At 34.0% G+C, this 16,804-nt stretch overlaps 1 protein-coding gene across 2 annotated transcripts in view; it reads right to left on the reverse strand.

The window, feature by feature from the left end:
* LOC145695128 (tRNA (32-2'-O)-methyltransferase regulator THADA) overlaps positions 1 to 16,804 on the reverse strand; it is a 68,244-nt gene that overhangs the window by 36,407 nt on the left and 15,033 nt on the right. For both annotated transcript variants that reach the window (XM_081772052.1, XM_081772053.1), the window contains 4 exons: positions 13,067 to 13,172; positions 7,717 to 7,868; positions 4,514 to 5,290; positions 3,143 to 3,315 (listed from right to left, as the gene is read on the reverse strand). In XM_081772052.1, the coding sequence (XP_081628178.1) occupies positions 3,143 to 3,315; positions 4,514 to 5,290; positions 7,717 to 7,868; positions 13,067 to 13,172 (1,208 nt within the window). The remainder of the gene's footprint in view (positions 1 to 3,142; positions 3,316 to 4,513; positions 5,291 to 7,716; positions 7,869 to 13,066; positions 13,173 to 16,804) is intronic.

The following is a 16,804-nucleotide window of genomic DNA, read 5'->3' on the forward strand; positions in this document are numbered from 1 at the left end:
TTATCAGCTACAGCACTGAACACTACAGAATTAGTTTAATACGATTAGCTATTATACAATGAAATCGATTAAATTGGAAAAAGTGAACACATGCGACTAGACCGGTGATCAAACCTGGTTATCGGCCGGCACGTGACGTTTGGGCCCCGCCGTTTGGGACTGGACTTTGAGCGCGAGTTAAATTAAAAAGTCATTATGTTAGGCGCTGAGTACTAAGTTCGAATCAAGATATCACAAGGTGTCTGCTGTAGTGGAAGTCCCTGAATTATACTGGATTTTGTCTTCTATACTAGAAATACTGGAATTACAAAATTCTAAAAACTGAATTAACAATTAAATTTTGTAAATTTAAGTTTCAACCAAAGTTAAGTGTGCTTTTTATTTCATAACTTTTCAAGCCAAAGGTAGGTAGACCAGACTAGATATGATTGACTGCATTACATACATAGTGAGCCTATTCCATTAAAAGACTTAAAGCAGGGCTTCTACTGTAGTTATGCAATAAGTGTGAATGTCAAACACATTTCTAGTGGCTAAATGACCGATATATGTATACTTAACTATTATTTTTCACTTTGAAATCGTTCTTTTTTTCCTTTCGCCACTTTCTTTAATGCAGATTAAATGCTTACAATGGGACGAAAAAAAAGTGCGTTAAGTTTTGATTTTTATATTGGAATGTTAATAAAATTAAAAGTGATACCAGAAATACGGTATACTGCAGTTCCTAAACTCAATGTCTTAGACACCCTGTATTAACATCTTTCCCTCAACTCGATTAGGATTTAGGACTTTTAGATATCTGGGCTCACTATCTGGGGAAAAGGAAGGAAGAATTGGGGAAGGAAGAAAGCGGCCTGGACCTATAAATTAGGTACCACCCCGGCATTTGCCTGGTATGAATGAGGAAAACCTTATTCAGGGTGGCCTCAAAAGAGCGTGTTACACTTTTTCCACCGAGTGCCCCCACCGGGAATCGAACCCGGGACCGCCCGCACCGAAGAGCGTTAACAACTACGCTACGCGGGGCTACTTCTCTCAACTCGAGTGCGCGGAAATCTTTTATTGGTAGTTCTTTATTGGACTTAAGGAAGAGAAGAGTTTGGTAAATGTAATACGAAAGAAAACGAATTTTAATATTCATAAGTATGTAATTATTAACTTTTTAAAAAATGCAAAAATTAAATCAATATGTTTTAATTAACATTAATAAAATTATTAACAGTTCGTCTGATTCCTTCATTTCCTAGCTTTCTTATATAATGCAAAAATTAGATCAACATTAGATCAGAAGTACAAGAATCGTGAACAAGCGAAAAATCAATCCATGACGAGGTTAGGCAACAAATGCCACAAACGCATTAAACTATTTAATTTAGATGAATAAATAAGATAGAGATAGATAATATGGAGATAAATGAGGTGAGATAAAGATAGAAGTGTAGGAAATATATATACCTTGATTCGCGCTTAGTTTTCAGTGCCTAGCTTACTTTATATGTCGTAAATTGTCATTTTTACTATGTACCTCGCGCCCAAACGTCTAGCGCCTAAACGGCTTTGCGCCCAAACGTCCTGTCCCGTTATCGGCTTATCTTGCAAGTGTTTTCCCCACCACGCTACTCAATCCTCCTCTAGATTAGCCAGATAGTTTCACTTTGAACGGTGTTGTTTCTAGGTTTAGATCGCGTAGATCGACATCTGGAATGCTTGAGCGAATAGTCCTGAATATTGTATGTCACTCATCAATTGCTACGTCAAGACAAAAAGATTATTGAGGACCGTATGTTTAGCTTAGAGTTTAATATCCGAGAAGCAGAACTCCACGTTAAGGTGGGAACAGTGCAGTGCATGATAATTTCTCAATTTGCAGCAGATGACTTGGCAGTGATGAAATATTAATGATGATTTGAGTACTACGAAAGCTTAGAACTCTGTTCACTAAATAGACCAATTATATACTGAAGGGTGAAATATTCCAGGATTATTTATTTTGTTTAGAATATTCTCAATTTTATGCGAGACGTAAACATTTGGTTGCACATTGTGAAAAGAGTGACAAGTAAAACGATTTGTGCTGGACGCCTTTGTTTCGTGTTGTTAATGGATATATATATATATATATTTATTTTCGTATAATTTGTTGTTCAAGAACTAGATTTTGTGTCTAGTAAGGCCAGTTTCTTTTTCTTGATCAAGAGGGCATTCTGTAATTCACACACCGCTATCTATAGTTTTGATCAGTAAGGTATCAAAAGAACATGACCTTAGGTGCTGTAAATTTTACCAAAATTGATGGTTGTTTGTAACTGAATACTGGATGTTTTGTATGCTTTATTACAAATGCGCTATTTACTTAAATGACTGTGAATAAAAGTCGTCAATACGAAGAGATGAACTCCAGACTTCAGAAACATAACACAAGGCCCGAGGGCAGCTGACAGGCAAGAACCACGTCTGCTGATCAGGTATGGGTGCGTTTATTGAAAGAAAGCTACTCTTTTGTTAAGAGGACACACTGATCGCGTTGTCAGTTTGTATTTTCCGCGACCTCAAAGAATACTGGCACTATTATATTTCAAAGTGAACAACTTGCTACAATCTTTCGACGCACATTGTTCCTTTCTATCTCATATCTCTCTCACTGTTCATCTTGGGAGATCCAGAGATCCAATGTGTCATCCTGACTCATCACTCAAAGGAGGAGGAGAAATGGTTTATTATTATTATTATTATTATTATTATTGTAAATTCTGAAAATTAATTGAAAGTTTCAACACCAATTTCAACAGGAAAACAGGGGAAAAGTCCTGAAAATTTATTATACAATACAAACAGTTCTTTAGTACGGTACTCTTTTGCTCCTCACTGCACACTGTCAAATTTCATGTCCTCTACAATTATTATTATTATTTGCTTGAGTGACATTGATATGATACCAAGCCGGAATAAATAAAAGTTCTTACTGGCACGGAACAAATTTTGAACTACAAGATTTATTTTGTTACACAAAACTACATTTTCTACTTCAATTTTCAACATTTTAATAAAGCACGCTTTGCGCTAAAGTTAGTTTTATTTATATGTAGAATTTTAATTACTATAATTTATTAATAAAAATACTAAGGGCACATAAACTTACTTGTCATTAGAAAGAAGAAGATTCTTAAGTGGTAGAAAGAAATATTGGCACCATTCTTCATATTTTAGATCGTTAAGGCATTCTTTATATACATCTGTTCCAACTGTGAGAAGATGGTTGTATGAAAGACTTAAAAGCAAACCATTCGGAATGTCTGGGAAATCTTTAAGTGCCTGTAACAAATTTTAGTGAATAAAATTACTGAGAAACTATATATATCAGTATAAGAGCAAGGTGAAAGTCTAGAGCTGTAGTTAAGTTACCAGTAGCTTTTTATTGTACATTCATGTTCCAAAAACATGAATTGTAACATAAATGTACAATAAAAAGCTACTGGTAACTTAACTACAGCTTTAGACTTTCACCTTCTTCTTATACTACATACAATTCTGACAACTTAATGAGAAACCGGAGAATAACTATATCTACTTCCCCAACATTCGTTAGAATGATTACACTATGAAAAACATAAATAAAACGACCAAAATCTGAAGCAAGTATATTTGGACTGATACTCATAATGCAGTTCAGCGGCTGGCTTATCGCTTTCTAAAGTACCACTTCTTTAAGGAGTTTTACGTTGCTTGAAGAATTACATTACCCATAACATTGCTGTGCTGTAGAACTGTTATTTTCTTTCTTACTCTGTATGTGAAATCCTCGGTTCGATTCCAACTCTCGCCAAGTGGCCTTTCTGGTAGCTAAATACAGTGTGCGTGGATTTTATCAGATTCTCTCTTCCCCTCACACTTTCTTTATCCTACCATTTCTTTCATTATCATTATCACCATCTTCCCTAACCTCAGAGCATAAAAGTGGAGCTTTTAAACTTATTTAAATATATATATATATATATATATATATATATATATATATATATATATATATATATATATATATATATATATATATATATATAATACTAACTCAATAACGCTATAGCATATTTTGTATTAGCCATGTTCAAATTTAAAACTTACTGAAATTATTAAAATAAAATTATTCTTGAAGTTCGTTTACGAAAATTTTATGAAATTAAATCTTCAGTTTAACATCAGACGATTAAGCACTTACTCCCTAAAGGAAATAGATGATAAGTACACATGAATAATGAGGGAGTAACTGATGGAATGTGAAAGTGGAAAGAAACGGGAAATCCTCACGAAAATCCACAGGCACTATGCTATCCACCACAAACTAACATGGCCTAGACTCGAACCAGAGATTCCTTGTAGCTCCTTGTACTGCAAATGAAATATTATGAAGTTTGAATTAATTTATATCTATCATACGGTATCTAAATCCAAAACCAAGTGAATGACAAACAAGATACTATGAGTATAACCAAATCAAGTAAATAAATTATCTTACCTTGTTGATTCCGTATCGTGGTACAAGTACTAATAGCATCAGATATTTCATTTTCACTCTCCACGGCAGTTCGTTCGTAACATATTGTAAAAGAAGAGGCACTGAGTACATTTTCAAAAGACCACTATCACTAGGACCCAACTTACTTTCTAAGATATCTAATACCAACGAGAAGATCTTCGAAACGTGATTTCGCACTCCCGAAATCGGGCTTTCCCAATTTGTATTTACTAGTTCTACAGCGACTTCCAAAGCATTGTGTAAATCAGGTACCAAATCTTTATTAAACAAACCTTTGTTTATGAATTCTTTGACTTTAAGCAACCAAATCATGAGGGTTTTGAACGCGAAGTAAGTATATCTGGAATATAATTTGCAGTATTGTTGAAGGACCGAAAAAATATCAACCAAAACGGAATTTTTTAATTTTTCTACGTCAGTCAATAGCAAAGAGGGGCAACAGTGCAATATTGCGCTACATAAACACAGCCGAAAAGATTCCTTATTAAGTACGTGTATTTCGAAGTATTTTTCTTCAATGAGCATCAACAGGCTATTAGATTCATCGGTCAAACATTGTTTATATATATATTTCACGCCAACAGGATTTTGTTTTACATTCAAACAGGTACAACAAGCCGTTGCAGCCAAACTTGCTACCTCAATGTGCGGACAAGTAGCAGACACACTGAGAGAAAGAAATGAGAGCTCAAGTATTTCGTCACCATGTTGCAATCTCAACTCCTCCGGGAATTTTTGGCACATAGCAGTAATTAACTGAAAAAAAGAAGAATTTTGCATTACTTCTCTAACTAGAAGAGATTATTCTATCTAGAATTACATCAATGTTTAGAAGGAAAAGATGATGAGTGAAAAGCACTTGTAAACATTCATATTGCACCCATTCATTGTTGTGTAATCATCTTTCTTAAGTATTTTTCTCTCTATTTGTACTACTTATTTTTAAATTCTTATAGACTAACAAGCTGCAGTGGACACACTTCGCCTATGAACGCGGTAACGTTACACCAGGTAAACTCTTTCCTCAAAGATCTTTGCTTGGACATTGTCAGGTTAGCTACTTTCAATAATTTCTTTCTAACTCTTAATGGAAGACAGAGAGAGATAAAGATAGATAGTATTGGGTACGAAAGTTTTGTTTGTAATGAAATTAGCTTGAAAGTGAGATTATAAGGAACTGTTAATAATGTTTACAGTTATAACACTTGAATAGCATCAAACATACGGTCATGTCAGTGAGCGTATTTATATTGGAATATTGGTATGAACTTTACTTCTGATAATAATACCCAGAGTATTAGGCCAATAATATCACAATTTTTTTTGGTCCGAATGCTCCAATCACTGACGCCAGTACTTTCTTCAAGTAAGAGAATTTCTTGTCCTTTCTCCATCCTCAATATTACTTATACCCACACTTCTAACTACAGTTTCTACTATAAGATATTTTGGGGAGGAAAAGTAACAAAAGAATGAAAATATGTAGCAAGAAAGACAAAAATACTATCTCTTCTGGTTTAACAATTAATGAGGGCCAAGTCTCAAATGGTGTCATTACCTAAAAGGGAGTTAAACTACAAACATACTCAGATTCCTTATATAACATAAAATACTTTCACTGAATTGGCATTCCTGAACATGCTTTTCCGGTTAGCAGGTCATGTGGACCATCTGTTGGTCATCGATTCTAGCAATGCGACATATAAGGTAGGCTACTTCCTTTGTACAGAATGCTACAATTTACATACCACGGTGCAAAATAACAGTCGAAGTGGGAGAGACAAGATTTTTTTCATTCGTACTGGAATGTTTTGACATCGAGAGTTCATATATTTGAACATCCAAAATTATTAAACTACGATATTCGTTCATCCGTTAATTGCTAATGAAATATCATGCAATATGATAGATGTGGATTCTTACAATTAATTTGCACACTTTTGCCAATGGTGTCACTTTATTCTCTCTCTCTTTCTCTCTCTCACACACACATTCCAAAAATATTAGGTAGAAAGAATCTCCCCCCCCCCCTCATACTTCCAGTATTCTGCACCCTGATACATACGATGATTGTTACTTTTATTATAGCCCAATTCATCATTACTAAAAAGCATCAAAATTTCTCCAATGTAAGTAAATTCTAATAAACAGTTTTTAGTACATTGTGTATTATTTTGTAAGTACGAAAAGTCTATTTTTCAAAATTATATTTGCTACTATCCCTGTTACTCACAAACAAATCAGAAATGTGGGTGAAAATAGCTTTACATTAGAATGATTGTGTCCGGATGACTGTCAGTGTTATACCAATAGCAACAACTACACTCCAGATGGTGGCAAATCAACTGCAGGACACAATCTTATCCTTCCGTAAATCTCCGAAAAGATTTCACAATAAAAAAAAAATCTAAATCCAAATCTTTTCTTTCTTTTGTTAGAATACATATTTGGTGTTAAGATAAAATGTGATCGTACTATATAAACTAAAAGCCATTTTTATACTGCTATGACTAAGTATGTTAGTCGTCCAAAGCTTAAGTCTCTCTCTCCATTAAGTTCACTTTTTTTTTTTTTTTTTTTTTTTTAATTTTAGTCAATAACGAAAACACATTAAGAATATACAAAATTTGGAATGTAAGTCAGATAGTATCTACAATATAATATGAACTAATAATTGTTTTAAAGACCTTCTGTGTAATGTATAAATTTGAGTGCCCAACAATTATGTCGTCATAAACTGGGGGCCGAAATTTTTTGTATATATATATATATATATATATATATATATATATATATATATATATATAAAAGCTTGAGAAACGATTACTAGTTTATTTAATATCATTTTGTACATAGTGCTTAGCTCATTTTCTTTAATATTTTTTGTCTTTGCATTATTTACAAGATTTCAAAAAATAGGATGAGTTTAGCGAAGAGGCTTAAATTCCTCAACTTAAAAGAAAAGAAAAAAAGAAAGAAAAAAGCTAGATGCATCTCCTGTGGACACTTTGAAAAAGACGGAGTCTGCTGTGCACACTTAAAAATATTAATAACTCTGCAATATTTTCATTCATCATTCTTAAAACCTGGCCTACTAAATGAGACATATAATTTTTTTAATCTTTGATTTTTTTAAGAAAACAAACAATGCTACACAGAAAATAATAGAAAGTACCGCTTACTCTATAGATAGAAGAATTAATATACTTTTCCATACTGTTCTTCAACTGCTGAAGGTTCTCTACAACAACTTCTTTGCATAGTTTTAATATGCATGGCATCAACGGAACTAAGACGAATCTACAACTTGGCATATATTCAATGATACCACAAACTGTAAAAAGAAATCCTAGTTAAGCAAATAAAACACCTCATAATTCAAATTAACAAAAAATTGCCTACTTACCAATGAATTCTCCCTTGCGAAGCGAAATATTTTTCATACGTTTCGGAACTCCGTGTTTGTTCCTTCTTCAGTGGCAAGGTAACGAGGATAGAAACGGATAGGAGATAAAAGGTGTAAAACATGGAATACATACCACTAAATAAATGTAACGTAAAGAATGGATTCCGAAATGTCACAAGCAGAGCAAAGCGCAAAAAGAACGAACTGAATCGAAAGAAGCGTTGTTACGTCACTATTGCCAGATTGAAAATACCTGTCTTTAATACAACTGTCTTCCATTTTTAGACTTATTGATTACCCGATCACACAACAAATTTATACGGAGTTTGGGGTAGTAGAACTTTTCAACCTGAAGCGATTCACAAATAATGATTATACCAAAATGAAGCTTTGTTCATGCATATATTTTCAAACGAGGAAGCAATGATTGAAGTACCTATGAATCACGTAGTGTTGGCAGATGTAACCGAAGGTGTAAATCAATTTTTTTGCAAAACACGTAAATTGACTCATAGCTCATACGTATGGATGTCCTGTCGTAAATTTTCAGTTTGTTTAGTTGGAGTAGCTTGGAAACTATGGAGTAGAGAAAAGAATTTTTCATTTCCACCGATAACTAATTGGAGGAGGGTTATGTAAGGGGGAACTAGGGAAATTGTAGTTTTCATAAATTACCACTCTGAATTGGCAACACTGCTGATGTTTCAATGCATCAAAAGGTATGTTAAGGATCTGTCTATATTATGCAATTCCTGAAAAGAACGAAAAAGAAATTTTGAAATTATTGAAAAAACTTTTACTTACACCAGGCAATACTGCTATTATCACGAAGTGAGTTATCAGCTCTACAGAGATGCTGGAAGTGGCCCCTGTTTTGATTCAAACACATGTTTACATATTTCACCATATTGGCAGCAACTTCACGAATAATAGAAATGTTAATGTTCCCAATGGCAGTGCGAATGTTCGTTTCCAGGTCTCATATCGTTCGAGGATTGTTCTTGTATACCTCCTGCTTGTTCCTGCTGTTCTTGTATAAGTAGCCCCATAGAAATAAACAGCAGTGTTGCCGAGTGCATGTAAGTAAAAGTTTTATCATGATAATTTCAAAGTTTCTTTTTCGTTGTTTTCAGGAATTGCATAATGTAGACAGATCCTTAACACACCTTTTGATGCACTGAAACATCACCATTGTTGCCAATTTAGAATGTCAATTTATGAAAACTACCATTTCCCTAGTTCCCCCTTACCGAGGCCTCATCCGATTAGTTATCCGTGGCAATGAAAAATTCTTTTTTCTGCTCCATAGTTTCCAAGCTACTCCAACTAAACAAACTGAAAATTAACGACAGAACATCCATACGTATGAGCTATGAGTCAATTTACGTGTTTTGCAAAAAAATTGATTTACACCTTCGGTTACATCTGCCAACACTACGTGATTCATAGGTACTTCAATCATTGCTTCCTCGTTTGAAAATATATGCATGAACAAAGCTTCAAAGATTTACACCTTCGGTTACATCTGCCAACACTGTGTGATTCTTATGTACTTCAATCGTTGCTTCCTAGTTTAAAAATATATGCATGAAGAAAGCTTCATTTTGGTATAACCATTATTTGTGAATCGCTTTAGATTCAAAAGTTCTATTATCCTAAACTCCGGGTTGCATTGTATATTGAACACCCTGTATATCGCAAACCTAATAAGGCACTACTTACATACAACAACAAGTCAGCTCATCCGCCATTGTATAACGCCAATATTTGGAATAATTTCTTTTGCACGGCATTATTAATTTGTGAAAATCTACATGATCTTAATGACGAAATACAGTTTTTTTTATATAAAATAGGGGAATAAAAAAACGGTTACAAGTTGCGTACTTTACAAAAGTGGTTTAATCCAACACGTAGATCGGTGCATACCCCTAAAACAGTTATTCCCAAAGAAGCAAAAACTTGGATAGGAATTCCTTAGTTTCCAATAATTATCGACAAAAATTCAACATATTCTTGCAAAGCATAACATATCTGCTTCTAGTATCCCCCCGTAAAGTCTACAAAAACATCTCATCGGATTTAAAAGTTATTTTGTTGATCCACTAAATAAGTCAAGCATTTACCGCGTTCAATGCGAATGTGACTCCTCATATATAGACTAAACGAAACGCAATATTAACACTCGAATTAAGGAACATATTAGACAATAAAAAAAGGCACAAGAAGAGACCATGTCGGGATTCGCCTTTATTTAAAACAACATACACATAATATAAAACAGGTTAATGTAATAGGTTCAGCAAAAACAAACAAACAACGGGAGATTAAAGAATCATTCTTTATCCATAAATATAAACCCGCTTTAAACCTCGATACTGGCAACATTGATAGAACTTGGTTACCTACCTTTGATGCATATTTTGAATCTGACTATAGTGATGCAACATAGACACCGCGCTTTCTTCGATTCAGTTTACTCTTTTTGCGCTTTGCTCTGCTCGTGACATTTCAGGATCCATTCTTTTCGTTACATTTATTTAGTGGTACGTATTAATTGTTTTACACCTTTTATCTCCTATCCGCTTTTATCCTTGTTGCCTTGTCACTGAAGAAGGAACCAACGTGGCGTTCCGAAACGTATGAAAAATATTTAGGCTTCCCAAGGGAGGATTAATTGGTAAATAGCTAATTTTTTGTTAATTTGAATTATCCTCCCATACGTCCATATAATTTCACCTCAATTTGTTCATTATATTAATGTTTCTTTCAAATATCCGTTTATTTTGTAATGGCTTTATAATATATACTGGGTAAGTCACTCAAATTTATGTCAAGAATTTTGTAATATATACTATTAAGAATTAATATACTATTAGAATAGTATATTAATATACTATTACAAATCACCGCGCTAAACTTTCTCGCTACAATTCCTTAAATTATACGGGGCAATCAACTGAAACCCGTTCGTTCCATATATTATTGATATAGTGTGTAGAAGGATATTGTTTGTTTAATAGTGTGTAATGGATAATGTCCCTATGTGATGGGTGTAGGAATGTTGTTGATACGTGTTTCCGTTTTGCAGGTATAACGAGTGAAAGATGGCGTTCGAGATCCCAATCCGTCCAAACAGGACCAACGTAACGTCATCCCGTTTCTGAGTGCCGAAGGTCAACCAGCTGAAGTGTTCCGGCGGAGTTACGGAGAGCCATCAAAACCAAAAGGCCAGGTTTATTGATCGCTGGAGTCATTGTGTTGCATGACAACGCGCGTCAACACGTTGCAAACCAAGTGCAGGATTTGTTTCAACGATTCAAGTGGGAAATGTTGCAAAACCCGTCCTACAGCCCTGACCTTTTACCTTGTGACTTTCACATCTTTGGGCCTCTAAAGAAGACATTGAAAGGTCAGAGATTTCAGTCTGACGCTGAGATTCAGGACGCTGTGCGTGATTGGTTTGATAGTCAGCCGTCCAACATTTGTAAGTTAGTGACACAGTGGGACAATGTTTCAACGCTCATGGCGACTTCTGAACAATATTTTTACTGCACACTAACCATAGACGCTTCTAGATAGTGTACAAGTTTCCGTTCGAAATAACATTTCTTTCATGAATTATGACCACTGAACGGATTTCAGTTGATCGCCCCTTATAAACCATGTTATGCTGTAGTTATTAATGGAACATTTTCTTGTAAAATACGAACCAAATTATACGGCGTTTTCGGGCCGCAAAGAAAATCACCCTTAACACTAAATTATCCCTTGTAGATTTTTTCGTAAGAAATGACTTATCATATGTTAGAGTTATTTGTGAAATATTTGTTTATAAAATAGTAACAAAATAGCATGAATCGTTTTTGAAAAAGAAGTCTGAAAAAACATCCCCAAGAATACACTAACCCTCAAAGAGTTTTTCAAGACAAATGAGTTATGATATATTGTCAGATTATTAATGAAATATTTAATTATGCAATATGAACAAAATAGTCTAAATCATTTTTTGAGAAAATTGTTCGGAATAAGGTGGTTGAAATAAGCATGAACGGAAGGGCACATCACTAGGAAACAGGAATTTATTGTCGGCAAGTCGATATTGCAATCACATTAGACATGGCGGGAGAATTATAAGAGTTATGTATGGCTGCAAAATCACAGAGGAGTGGCTGTTGAAGACATGCAACTAATCTTGCAGATAGAAATCATTCTATATTTTGGTATTCTGAATCACCTCCCCAATTTATGGGACTAAGTTCATTAACAGTCTCTAGATAGCTTTATGAAGACACATCGCACGCAACTTCCCTTTTCTTATACGATCAATGCCTCCGTACAATTTTTACAACCATAGTCAATTGAACCCACCTAGTCCTCGTAACTCAGCGAAAAGTTGTAACGTACAACGAACGAGAGGTCTAACTAAATAACACTAAGCAGTTTTTAAGAAAGACTATTAGATATATATATATATATATATATATATATATATATATATATATATATATAACAATCAGTACGAGTATTCTCCTATATTTATATTTACATCTTCCGTACACCTTCAATTCCAAACCCACTCTGCCTAAATGCTCTGAAGAAAGTGACATAATGTAAGTCGCTGAAATTACTAATCACATATAGAAAAGCGGAACACAAATAACGGTGAGTTTATATATTTGATACAGGTATTCTTTGCGTAATTTATATTATCACGTTAATACTTTATATGGCTAAGCTTAAACTCCTTCTTTCAAATGTTAGATGAGTCTGCCGAAATAAAATTCACTCCATTTTTATTTTATTTTTAAACTACTATATAACAAAGCAAATTACAAAGAAAGTAAATCAGAAAACAGTACAAAACTGACTTGATAAAATTTTCTAAAATGTTATAGTTGATAGTATGTCCTACGTAATATATACCTCCTCATCTGTAAACACATTTCTTACTGCTATATATTATATTATTGAAAATCCTTTTTAAAATTCTAGGACACCATGTAATATAAACTTTATTTTTTGTTTTGTTTTAAAGTAATTCTAAAGAAAGTAAAATGGTACCACTTTAAGGCTGATACGCCTTTAATAATATAGTCACAGTATATACTTAATATCATACTAACCATTCTTCAGAGTATTGTCATCATAACGTTCCAAAACTTCTCTCAGTTTTTCTTGTAACACTTCTGTTATTTCGATCTTTTTATCAGGCGGCAAACCAGAAATAATCTACGAAATAAAATAATAACTATGCAATAATTGGCAGCCATGTTTAGCAGATAAAGTTATCTTCTAACGACAAGTTCTTATTACAATATATAAGAAATTAGAAAAGAAGCTGCAGTTCAAGAATACGTGAAAAAAAAAAAAAAACTAATGATCATGTCACTAGTAAGAAGTTCTCACGCTTGGATAAATTTCTATTTGCTCTTTTTATACAAATCTGAGAACGCTGAATCCAATGAAACTACCATATTTACGCGAATCTAAGACATCCTCAAATGCAAGATACACCCCGAATTTTTCAAGGAAAAACTTAAAGAAAATCCTCAAATGTAAAACGCATCCTTGGCGAAAATGAAAAACTACACTGCATTGATTTTAAAGAAAAAAAAGGAGAAGATTAATAAACATGGGAAAATAAAGAAACATCGAACTTATTGCTGGAATTTATGGTATATTCGTGTGCATCTGCTGGTACTCTTTTTCCTAATGTAATTACGGTACAACACTTGCTTGCGTCAGATTTATAGCAATCCATTATCGGTATCATATTATACTAGTATGTATACAAACACACACACACACAAACAAACAAACATATAATTATTCACCAATTATTTAAACTTGTTTCTTTTCTTCTGTTTTGCACTCACATTCGCAAAAAGAACACTGACACGTTACTGCTTATCATCTGTTTCCTCTTCGGCATCACTATCTTCCTTCTAACGGGATTAGCAATTTTTGGCAAAAATCCATTTAATCTGGCCTAAATTTGCATAACTCAAATCTAAGACACACCTTGATTTTGGAAGTAAAAAATCGACAAAAGAAAAGTGCGTCTTAAAATCGCGTAAATATAGTATTTTTAAACATACGCGTCTATGGGGCACCTTAAAAAGTGATCTTAAATTTGGGACAGAAAATAAATAAATAAAATAATTATCCTAACTTCAAAGTTTTTTTCTCATGATTTCATGGACAGATATGTTTGAAAATAGTACCATTGGATTCAGGACTCTCAAATTAGTATAAAAATGCAGCTAGAAACGTATCCAAGTGTGAGCAATTTTACCATTGGCATAAGTGGTGCTTTAATGATCTCACTTTTGAGATCATTTTTCTCGTGACCTCATGGTCGGATATGTTTAAAAATAACTTCATTGGATTTAGTAATCTCAAATTAATATTTAAAGAAAAGTGCAATTAGAAATTTATCCAAGCATGAGAACTTTTTATTAGTGGCATGAACGTTAATTTATGTTGAGAAGGGAATCTTCATCACATACATACTGATCAAGAAAGGAATCATAATTGTAAATCTACTAAAATGCTCATATTAGCTTGTCTTGCAAAGAAACATTAAATAAACACTCCTAACTGTGTTTCGGTTGCCCCTTTCCTCAATGCCTTTTTTTCTTTCTTTTTTTTTTTCAGTGGCGGTCTTACATTGGTGCGACTGACTAGGCGAGTCACACAATTTATGGAAAGAATATTGTTTATATAGGTTTTTAAATTGAGAAATGTTATGGATTTCAAAACATACGGTACGAATAGTCGTTATATAAAATCAACCATTCCCATGTTACAATCTTAACTACTGGTACCACTGCTTTAGTTCCAAACGACGACTCGACCTCTCTAAACGTACAATTAGTGCTTCATTTCAGACGTTGCCTGGTGCTGGGAAGTGGGAGGTTTAGAACTGGTCGCAATGGTAACGACAACAATGTTAGTTATAACTTATCTTCGTACGCTTGGCGATTCTACAGTTTAGATGCCATTACAAAAAACGCATGTCTATTGAAATGAAATGTCCGAGTTTAAAGTCTCAAGATTATGCCCGTTTGGCTGAGAGAGACGATGATTAAAACAAGCGAATGATGATGGAAGAATTGGCAGAATGAAAAATGGGAGGAAACGGAAGTACCCGATTAAACCCACAGATACGATGATGTCCACCCTACAAAGTTACTTGGCCGGGGATCGAGCCAAGGACCTCACGCACCAGAGGTAAGCGCTCCACCACTGAACCACCGTGCCCCCATGTCTATTAAAAATCAATGTTTCCAGTTTAATTTCTGCCATTACCATAAGACAATTGCCAGTGACATTGTTATTTAGATATAGTAAATTGATGTATTCTAGCTATTAGCTTATTATTGAATCATTGCATTATATTCTATATCATGGATTCCCCTAAACATAGTTCTTATTGAATTTTATCTCCTTCCCATACGTATCGTTCAACGCTCTTTAAATAATGCTCAAAAAGCATGATTAATTGGTTACATACGTGTTCGTGAAAGCATTTGTAATGAGTGGAAGACAAATTTGTGTGTAGTTTTAAAGTTGAATTTCAATTTGATTTACAAGTTCTCTTGGCAGACACTTATTCCTTTGCACTGGTTATAGTTCAGCTTCAATACTTGAATACAAAAATATTGACAAATTGATATATATGGCAGCGATTCTTAATCTACAGTTCGCGAGCTACTGGTTAAGTAATGACTAAACTGTTAAGCGTGCTACCTACCGTCCCCCTTGGGTACTGGCTCCTAGAATAGTCCCTAAAGAAGCAGTTGATAACAACCTGATTTAGAGCTCATGTCCTATTCAAGCGCAAATTAGCAACAATAAAAAAAAAAATAAGCGATACGACATTGGTAGTCTCAGTGGTTCAAAAATTCCGGTTTAACTGTATTTTGCTTTTGTACACACGTATGCGTATATACGACTGGCAAGCTGATGATTCCCTAAGTATTCGCACATACACAAATAAAAAGAAAAGAATTACCTTAAAGAATTCCTATTTACTAAATGTATGCGTATTTATATATGTAGCAAAAGAAAGGATACTGATAACACAAATTTCCACTTGATACAGCATGAATGCTTGAGCAAATAACACTGTGCACACACTTCAGAAATATGAAACATTTAGTATCATAAGATATATATTGCAAATGAAAGCACTGAGAATATAGCCCTTATTGTTATTCCTTTTATCACATTCACTAAAAAACTACTTACGTCGAAGTTAGACTTTCACTGTAAAACAGGGGAAATAAGTATGGGATTGGGTAGAGCACCAGTGTCCAGCGAAGTTTTGTAGTTCCAAGAATGACGCACTTTATAAAATTATATAAGAAACAATGAGAAAAACCGGAAAGGCTATTACTTACCGGTAAAAAAAAAGCAGAATTTTCTTCTACATGCAACAGGTAGCGCTTTCGGAAGATGCTACTTCTTTCATCAGCCTGTGGTAGACTTCAAAAAGGATTAAAAAAAACATGAAGAATTGTTAAAAGGTTAGGATATGTAAAAAACAAATCTGTCAAACATTAAAACTCACGGGAATGGAAACTCACTGATATTGTACACTGCTGTTCACTGTTTTCTGATCTTGCTTTCCAGATGGTGAAAGTAAGTGGTGAAAAGGTTACTCCAAATAATATTTATTTCTCCTCTATCCAGGTTAAGTGAGGGGCTTTCTTTGTGAATATAATATGATTCTTTAATTTTTCGTTCCGTTGCTGTTTTTGCTTTTTCAATTAAACATGATTCCACGATATGATGGTTATATAACTATCCGGGTGTCGGGTCGCTGTTTGGGCTGCCATTTATTTGTAACCAACTTG

This window comes from Thermobia domestica, chromosome 9 (genome assembly GCF_964235325.1).
Source record: "Thermobia domestica chromosome 9, izTheDome1.hap1.1, whole genome shotgun sequence".
NCBI classification, from domain to species: domain Eukaryota; kingdom Metazoa; phylum Arthropoda; class Insecta; order Zygentoma; family Lepismatidae; genus Thermobia; species Thermobia domestica.